The following is a 9,822-nucleotide window of genomic DNA, read 5'->3' on the forward strand; positions in this document are numbered from 1 at the left end:
AACTTCGATCGGTCGCGCGTCACCGGAGGAAGCAAATCATATTCGATCCATGTCGTTTCATAGCTATTTCTAGGTAAGGGTAGAACCGCTTTTTGATATTTTTTTAGGATGTTTTAACGCACCGGTAATACCCCAGGCTTCTGCCCGACAGCTATGGCTGGACGGAAAAGTCTGCCATATTGCCACAAAGTAATATTCCTGCCATTACCAACTGGGTGCTGCAGGTAAAACTTTTTACCCGTCTGCAAAACCGAGGCCACAACGCTGTAGATTCGGACAGTTCGTCGTATTGTTGGGTGTTTGCGCGGGAACTTTATTGACTTAATTCATTTTTGGCACCGAATTAAAAAACAACAAAAAAAACTCGAGAGTTCAGAAATGTGACTGCCAATCCCAGCTCCCCTCCAGCTAACGGGCTCCCGGCGGTGTTCGCTGAATGACGAGCGTCGACTTCCTTCACCGCCTTCGCGTCGACACTGGTTTTGGGTACAACGGGCGAACTGATTATTAGGACTTTTAAGAACTTTTAGATCTCCAGTTTGTCAATCTCTGTCTCGCCCTCTCTCCCCCCACCACCACCGTCACCGGCTGACACGCAACACCGGCGACAACCTCGTTGCCGCTGCGATGATCCACAGCCTGTTTCTGATTAACCAGTCGGGAGACATCTTCCTGGAGAAGCACTGGAAGAGCGTCGTCAGCCGCAGCGTGTGCGACTACTTCTTCGAGGCGCGAGAGAAAGCCGCGGAGCCGGAGAATGTGCCCCCCGTCCTGCAGACGCCGCACCACTACCTCATCAGCATCTACCGGGACAAGCTGTTCTTCCTCTCGGTCATCCAGACGGAGGTGTCCCCGATGTTCGTGATCGAGTTTCTGCACAGGGTGGCAGAGATGTTTCAGGTGAGGCGCCGCGCTGGTCTGCCGAGTATAACGTGCGTAACAGGTGTTCGTGGAGCCGGGTGGGGGGTGGGGGGGGTCACCTGTGGGCTGATGAAATTCAGTCTTGAGGATCATTACACGTTATTCTTAATTCAAAAATGTAACCCTTGACCCGTGATTTTGGGGCTATACAAAACCAATTGGCTCGAGTTGGTATCAGCCCGGCTCAAGGTCTCGAGCGCTAAGCTCGAGGTCTAATATGGCAACAATTGTGATCTTTATCTTACAGCTCTGTCACACGCCATACTTAGGGTGATTTTTGGGGGGGGGGGCAGCCAGTATGAATGCCTCTCTCTGCAACCCTTGTTTGTGAGCATGTCAGTCTTGTGTGTGCTATTAGCGTGACGGGGGCTTGTTTGTCCACAGGACTATTTTGGAGACTGCTCAGAGATGGTTATCAAGGACAATGTGGTGATTGTGTACGAGTTATTGGAAGAGATGCTAGACAATGGCTTCCCTCTGGCGACAGAGTCCAACGTCCTGAAGGAAATGATCAGACCTCCCACCATTCTGCGATCGGTTGTCAATACACTCACAGGTAAACAAAGGCTCACACTGGGGCACTCCCACCTGTCATTTTAACTTCCATTGCCTAACAGTTGATTTCCACGTGTTATTTAGTCAATCTTCTAATCCAAGTGTTATCAATAATTGAATTTTTTGTTTACATTTGTAAGCATGTGTTATGGTCTTACACATTTGTCTTGCCTGTTTTAGGAAGTAGTAATGTCGGAGAGACATTGCCAACAGGTCAGCTGTCAACTATCCCATGGAGGCGAGCTGGTGTAAAATACACTAATAATGAGGCGTATTTTGACGTTATAGAGGAAATCGATGCCATTTTGGATAAATCAGGTATTGTCAACCACTCGTCGAGAGTAGACTGTATCAATGGCAGTTCAGACAGAGCTGAACTGCTGTCATGTTAATTCTTTATTTCCATGTTAGACTGATGTAGGAATAATTACAGGGTTAAATGTGCTATAGGATCTGATCAGTCTTCAGATATACTGTTTTGAATTATGATTCCCTCTTTTAGGATGGTAAAGATCAGATGGTAAGTTTGCTTTGCTACCTATCGCTTCAGGTACAACAGTGTTCGCTGAAATCCAGGGTGTAATTGACGCTTGCATAAAGCTCTCTGGGATGCCTGACCTGACTCTGTCATTTATGGTAGGTCTCCGTCTTCTCGTCTCTGTACTGTGCTGGGCTCCAGACTAACTTTTTTTTTTTCACGGCTGTCCTGGAACTGTCCCCAAAAATAATATGATCTGTCCCGAAGTGTCTTCTTCTTCCTTTTTCGGCTGCTCCCGTTAGGAGTCGCCACAGCGGATCATCTGTTTCTATCTCTTCCTGTCCTCTGCATCTTCCTCTGTCACACCAGCAACCTGTGTGTCCTCCCTCACCACATCCATAAACCTCCTCTTTGGCCTTCTTCTTTCCCTCTTCCCTGGCAGCTCCATATTCAGCACCCTTCTCCCAATATCAGAATCTGATTCTTTGTTATTAGTGGTTATTTACACAAAACATATTCAGTTGATTTGGAAATAAGTCATTGTATTTTTATTTCATATAATTGCTTTGAGATGAATTCTTGATGTTCATATGTTTTATAAACTGCTTAGAATTAGTGTTAGGAAGTCAAACAGGTTATAATTCCCCCTCTAATATGTATTTTAGATTGCTGTGGAAACATCAACAAATTTCTCCCTTCACACAGCTGTTGATTCAAGTTTTTCGCCAACATTTTTTTTTTACAGGAAAATTTGAAAACATCATGACAGGAAGAAAAATTCTTTTGCGTTTTGCTTCATAGCCAGAGCGTCCTTGTTTCTGTAGAGAAGTAGAAAATAAATTGATTTGATGTGGTAAAAAGGCTCCCTGGTGGAAAGATTTCACAAGAATCATTATGGCATATTATTATTGTTAACCGTACTACTATTACTACTTTCAGCTGTTCCCGTTAGGGGTCGCCACAGCGGATCATCCGTTTCCATCGCTTCCTGTCCTCTGCATCTTCCTCTGTCACACCAGCCACCTGTGTGTCCTCCCTCACCACATCCATAAACCTCCTCTTTGGTCTTCCTCTTCTCCTCTTCCCTGGCAGCTCCATATTCAGCATCCTTCTCCCAATATACCCAGCGTCTCTCCTCCACACATGTCCAAACCATCTCAATCTTGTCTCTCTTGCTTTGTCTCCAAACCGTCCAACCTGAGCTGTCCCTCTAATATACTCGTTCCTAATCCTGTCCTTCTTCATCACTCCCAATGAAAATCTTAGCATCTTCATCTCTGCCACCTCCAGCTCCTGTCTTTTCGTCATTGCCACTGTCTCCAAACCATATAACATAGCTGGTCTCACAACCATCTTGTAAACCTTCCCTTTAACTCTTGCTGGTACCCTTCTGTCACAAATCACTCCTGACACTCTTCTCCACCCACTCCACCCTGCCTGCACTCTCTTCTTCACCCCTCTCCTGCACCTCCCTGTTACTTTGGACAGTTGACCCCAAGTATTTAAACTCATACGCCTTTGTCACCTTTACTCCTTGCATCCTCACCATTCCCCTGTCCTCCCTGTCATTCACACATAGGTATTCCACCTTGCTCCTACTATTATTGCTAACCCTATAGAAAAAAGTCACACTAAAAGAAGTTGAACTGTCAGCCTACATATCCATGTGTTTTATTCACTGTGTGTCCAGGGTACCACCTGCTCTAGATGGCCCGAGAGAAATCTTATCTCTCCGAGCATTAACTGTGTGTGTGAGTGTGTGTGTGTGTGTGCGTGGGTGGGTGGGTGGGTGGGGACAACCAGCTGCGGAGCAGCAGCGGACCTCTGCTGTGCTCACATTTTGTAATGGAAAATGTAAATTTATATTTTCCTCGTTAACGATGTATTATTTCACCACCTGCGACCCATCCGCGATTAGTCAGAGTGCCTGGCCAGAGTTAGCTAGCTAGTGGCGAGCAGCTGGCCAGACTGTTTCAATCCAGTGACTAATAAAACACACATCCATTTAAATGTGTCCTTACCTTAGAAACTCGGGGTTTGCAGGCCTACTCTGGTTCAGCGAAAGCGAACCAGAGTAGGCTCGCACTGAGTAGCCAGCCAGCGACAGTAACTATAGTAACAGCATGGGGAAACACGCTCCGTTGTACTCGATGCTCCGTTCAGTTTGTCATTTGCTAAGTGATGGCTCAAATAAATCTATACAAATTATATAAAATCGTCCCGGAGGCATCCTGGGGAAGCTCTGTTCTTCCCAAACACATGTGCTATCGTCCCGAGGACGACGGGACGCCGCTAGTCTTGAGCTCTGGTGCTGTGCAAAGTTCAGTAATGCGAGTGTTTTGTAAATGTCTTTCCAAGTGTACATTTTTTTTGTTTTTTGTTTTTGTTACAGAATCCACGTCTCCTCGACGATGTGAGTTTCCACCCTTGTGTGCGGTACAAGCGATGGGAGTCTGAGCGCGTCCTTTCTTTCATCCCGCCAGATGGGAATTTCACACTCATGACCTATCATGTCAGCGCACAGAAGTAAGCCCACTTAACACCACACGCTTACCTCAGAATTTAAAACTGAACCGTCCTCTGCCTGAACGGGCTCTCTGTGTCCTGGGCTTGAGACGGGAACACTTCAGTTTGCTGAAGTTTCCCCCTCGTCTGCTGCCACTCCTGGGCTTTGGGGGCAGTTCTGGTGTGGCGTTTTCCTCAGAAGTGTAACGCTTACACCCTCTGAATGTTGGGAGAAAGTTTTGTGCGATCATGGTGACAGTCACTAGACATGTTTCTCGTCCTCAGTTTAAACTGAATGTGTGTGAATGTGTGGCACATGATGTCATGATGTATGCTGTTATACAGATCTGTGGCATTGTGCAGCTAATTTGGACTCCTCTTTCGCCACTCTTGGTTATATACCAGCTGCGCACTCACACGGATTGCACTTGAGAATTCATGCTAGGCTACAGCAGGAAGCAATGTGTTCTGCCATTGCAACAAGTGACTCCTACTGGTGGTGGGTGGCCTGCACAGTTGCAGGGGAGATCAGGGGGAAGTAACGGGGCCCCGACCTGCACACATTCTCCTGAGAAACCTGCAGCTGGCAGGAGAAAAGAAGCAGTCTGTGACTCTTGTGTATTTGAGGACACACGTGGCAAATCGTAGGCCCTCCCCAACCACCCTGGGGGTTGTGCAATGATGGGACCACAGGAGAACAATTGGGATGAAAAGGGGAGAATTGATATAAAACGATTGTGGAATCCATGTGGTGGAAAACTTGTTTTCCAAAGAGTTTTCAATGGAAATAGCATCTGGCTCCCAAGAGAGCATCGCTGTGTATCGGTCATTTATATGTCGCTAACGCATGCGCCTGTTCTCCCATGTACTTTTCCATCTGTGTCCCCATTCAGCCTTGTGGCTATCCCAGTGTATGTGAAGCACAGCATCAGTTTCTTTGAGAGTGGTTCTTGTGGTCGCCTGGACCTCACAGTTGGTCCCAAGCAGACTATGGGAAAGATGGTTGAGGCTGTGATGGTCACTATACATATGCCAAAAGCCGTGCTCAGCGCCAACCTCACCGCCGTACAGGGAAGCTATACTTATGACCCCGCTACTAAGGTAACCGCTCGCCTACTTTATCAAAACTCGGCCGTTAAAAGCTTGGCTAACATACCTCCGGATAGACTCAGGGTATATCTTTTGTTGTTGTAGGTGTTGGTGTGGGACATTGGGAAACTGAACCCCCAAAAGCTCCCTAACTTGCGAGGCAGTCTGAGTCTGCAGGCAGGAGCCCCCAGACCTGAAGAGAACCCTTCGCTCAACATCAGCCTGAAAATACAGCAGCTGGCAATATCAGGTACTTACCACTTTGTGACTTGTCAACCTTGACCCCGTGTTCCCCTTAAGAAACCAACTACTCAGTCCCGACTCTCTTTGTTCCGGTCATCACTGAAGCTAATTGTGCTTCGAGCAGTAAGGCAGTGAAGCATTACCCAAAAGCCTTATTTAACGTGTTAAATGGCATTGTGGCGTGAGGTTTTTGTAGCCCGCTGACTTTATTTTGTGTTATTTCTCCCTTTCTGTCTCTGCCGTGTCCCTAGGGCTGAAGGTGAATCGGCTCGACATGTATGGAGAGAAGTACAAGCCTTTTAAAGGGGTAAAATATGTAACGAAAGCAGGGAAATTCCAAGTGCGGACATGAGTAATGGCTGCGATGGACCGGAGGTCAGCAATCCAATGTGCCAAATATGGGTCATGGCTACTTCCCCCAGTGTGTGCTCTTCGATAGGCCTTTCATATCCCCCAGCTCACTGTGGATTAAAGAACAGAATCGCTTGCTTAAAGGTTATTTATTTTGTGCACAGCCTTCTAAATCATGTGATGGGAGTTTCTTGCCTGCAAAGGGAAGCCTTAATAATCAATGTGTGACGTTTTAGAAGCGTTATCACTTTATATAGTCTTATTGTGCTGCATTATGTAGACCAGCTGTGCCACGGAGAGCTGCGTATATGCAGGTTTTCTTCCCAACCCAACACGACCAACATCTGGTTAGTGAAACCAACGGGTGTGTCTTTGGATTGGAAATGACCTGCGTAAACATGGTCCTCCATGGTATATTGTTGAGTGTCGATGATAGAGACCATTCCCTCTTCTTCTGGACCACTGTGGGGTTTTTTTTCCCCCTATTTGTTTTCTTTTAGGCTACTTGAGGCCATCCGGGTGCCGCCTTAAGGGAATTTCCAAGTATTATGGCCTCGAAAAGGAAAACTAGGTCTTGCAGTCTACATATTCACAAACAAGCCAGCACAACTGTCCTGCACTTCAACTTTGAACACACTTATGGAATCTTAACCCGCATGTTGCTTGAGAGTAATCAGCCATAGATGTCTTGTTTTTTGTAAACCTTTATACATATTGACATAACTTAGACAGTTTTCTATATGAGAAGTTTATTTTTTTGAGAATCTAATGTCCTATTTTCTTAGCTTCTGTCACTTTCCTCAATGCAGACACTTTTGCACACATTCACTCCTAAATGCGGCCCCGAGGGTTGTCGGGTACATCAAGGTAACCATGTACAGCACACTACTTTGTCACCAGGCAGCGGAGGCCCATAAAGGAAGCAAACAGCTCGGCCTGTTTTGGGTTACCAAGGTTCCGTGTGACCCTAGACTAGAGGAACCTTCTGCACATCGTCACGCCTATCGGAGGCATGGATAGATTGACCAAGGTTATGATAAAATACCCCAGGGAGGTCGCAGAGATCACGTTCTGGGCAACCTCTGTGGGCGGTTTTCCAAAAAGCGGTCGTATGAAATTCCAGAAAACCTCACTTAAACTGGAATGCAGTGTCCTTCAGCCAACGCAGCCTTTGCACAATCACATGTACACGTTGGGAATTTTAACCTCTGAAATCACCTCTATAAAGTTGAACCTGTATCAGCGTGTTGGAGTTCTTAATAAAGCTTCGTGTGTGTGATGATTTCCCAGACATTGATTTGAGTCAGTTCCTGTACAGCGACGGCACGAGTGACTTGTGATAGCGTAGCGGTCTATTCCGTTGCCTACCAACACGGGGATCACCGGTTCGAATCCCTCTCTTACCTCCGGCTTGGTCGGTCGTCCCCACAGACACAACTGGCTGTGTCAGCGGGTGGGAGGCCGGATGTGGGTATGTGTCCTGGTCGCTGCACCAGCGCCTCCTCTGGTTGGTCAAGGCGCCTGTTTGGGGGGGGGAATAGCATAATTCTCCCATGTGCTACGTCCCCCCTGGCGAAACTCCTCACTGTCAGGTGAAAGGAAGCGGCTGGTGACTCCACATGTATCAGGGGAGGCATGTGGTAGTCTGCATCCCTCCCCGGATCGGCAGAGGGGGTTGGAGCAGCGACCAGGACGGCTCAGAAGAGTGGGGCAAGTACAATTGGGGGGGATCTTAAAAGACTGACAAACGCAGAGCCCTCATTATTGTCCTTTATTATACCAAGGCACAGCAGATGTGTTGGCAGAGCTATAAGTCCATCGTAGTACATTCGGGGTGTGAAGGCTTGAGAACACACGTCACCACACACCCTGCAGCCCTCGCAGCCGGGGGTCAGGGACCGCTACATGCTCAGCAAGCCATCAGCAATACAATGCAGTAAACATGACCTGTGCTCGTTCCCTAATCGTCGTTACGATAGCCCACTACTAATACTGTTTTTGTCAAGTGAACAGGTTTCACATTCACCATCGCACGCGCACACACACACGCACAAACACACACATGTTCTCCATAAGATGAACCTCCATCATAAAAATATGACGCGTTGTTGTATTCATGAGATGGAGTCAAATGGCAGCTCAGGAAAATTTCTGCTCTCGGGTGCGACGACGGTTGATCACCAGTCAGTGGACTCAGAAACCACGACTTGGGACGTTTGGATGGTGTTTAAATTGTGTTGCTCAACTCCCCACCCCACCCCCACCCCGCAGTCACAGCACCCCAACCCAACAGCCCCCTGACTCCAGTCGTCTTAAGCGCAAGACTGGCAGCCCGTGCCACAGCGTCACCCAACTTTTATATTACCCACAAGCCACCGGGGGTCGCCTAAAAAAAATCTCTTTAGAAATGATGCTCGAGAGCGTCCAAGGTGAGACTTGCGAAGCCCACACCTCAACACAGAGAAGGGTCTAGAAGTCAGACTGTTCTCAGGCCGTCTACAATCACTGGGTTTGATCGTCCATGACAAGAACCTAAAGTAAGCAGCTCAACTGTTACAGGGATTGTGCAAAACATAAGCGCCACAATTCATTAGATAATGACAGAAAATCGGCTTGCTAGAAAGTCGCCGTGCGGGGACGGGCGACATGATCCAGGAAGGGCCGGTGTTGGGTGCGGGTCTTTGTTCCAACCATGCAGTTACACACCTGAGTCTACAAATCAAGGCCCTTAGCCAAGACTATTTGTTGACCAATAGACTCAGGTGTGTAACTTATTTATTTCTCCCCAATCGGCTCTGTGCATGACTGTAGTCCACCGACTTCCGGTTTCTACTGCAGCGGTCATACCAGTTTCCTGTTTGTTGGCGTGTGCTATTGACGATGGTATATTTTTCGCGATGCCTGCAAGATTCCCCATGGATAAATGTCAACGACGTGCACAGAACTGTCGACAAACCTTCACCTGCACCTTCCAGCACACGGGTGAGAAGTTTCAAGTTGTACATATCAAGTTACGTCCACAGTTATGAGGACGAGGACACTGCTACTGGTGACACTTATCCAAACAGGAAACTAGTATGACCGCTGCAGCAGAAACCGGAAGTCAGTGGACTACAGGGTGCATTGTATCCGGCCAATTACCCCACTCTTCCGAGCTGTCCTGGTCGCTGCTCCAATCCCCTCTGCCGATCCGGGGAGGGCTATAGACTACCACATGCCTCCTCCGATACACGTGGAGTCGCCAGCCGCTACTTTTCACCTGACAGTGAGGAGTTTCGCCAGGGGGACGTAGCGCGCGGGATGATCACGCAATTCCCCCCAGTCTCCCCCCCCCCCGAACAGGTGCCTCGACCGACCAGAGGAGGCGCTAGTGCGGCGACCAGGACACGTACCCACATCCGGCTTCCCACCCGCAGACACAGCCAATTGTATCTGTAGGGACGCCCGACCAAGCCGGAGGTAACGCAGGGATTCGAACCGCCGATCCCGTGTTGGTAGGCAACGGAACAGACCGCTACGCCACCCGGACGTGGTGTGTAACCTTCTTGGTTGGAACGAGGACCTGCACCCGTACCGGCCCTTTCCGGATCGTGTTGCCCAGCCCCAGGAACGCCGTAGGCTCTTGAAACCCAGGTGGTCTGTCTTGCTCGACCCCTCGTGTTTAACCCGGGCTGTGAAGA

The 9,822-nt window shown here is 48.3% G+C and overlaps 1 protein-coding gene across 1 annotated transcript; it reads left to right on the forward strand.

Annotated features, from left to right (window-relative positions):
• Positions 1 to 46: 46 nt before the first annotated feature.
• Positions 47 to 7,426, forward strand: ap3m1 (adaptor related protein complex 3 subunit mu 1). Its single transcript, XM_056292435.1, has 8 exons — positions 47 to 900; positions 1,306 to 1,477; positions 1,657 to 1,794; positions 2,027 to 2,112; positions 4,347 to 4,480; positions 5,353 to 5,560; positions 5,654 to 5,798; positions 6,043 to 7,426. The coding sequence occupies exons 1-8, from the start codon at positions 628 to 630 to the stop codon at positions 6,141 to 6,143; spliced, it is 1,257 nt and encodes a 418-aa protein (XP_056148410.1). The 5' UTR covers positions 47 to 627; the 3' UTR covers positions 6,144 to 7,426.
• The last annotated feature ends 2,396 nt before the right edge of the window (positions 7,427 to 9,822 follow it).

Source organism: Lampris incognitus, chromosome 13, assembly GCF_029633865.1.
Source record: "Lampris incognitus isolate fLamInc1 chromosome 13, fLamInc1.hap2, whole genome shotgun sequence".
In the NCBI taxonomy this organism is placed as follows: Eukaryota; Metazoa; Chordata; class Actinopteri; order Lampriformes; family Lampridae; genus Lampris; species Lampris incognitus.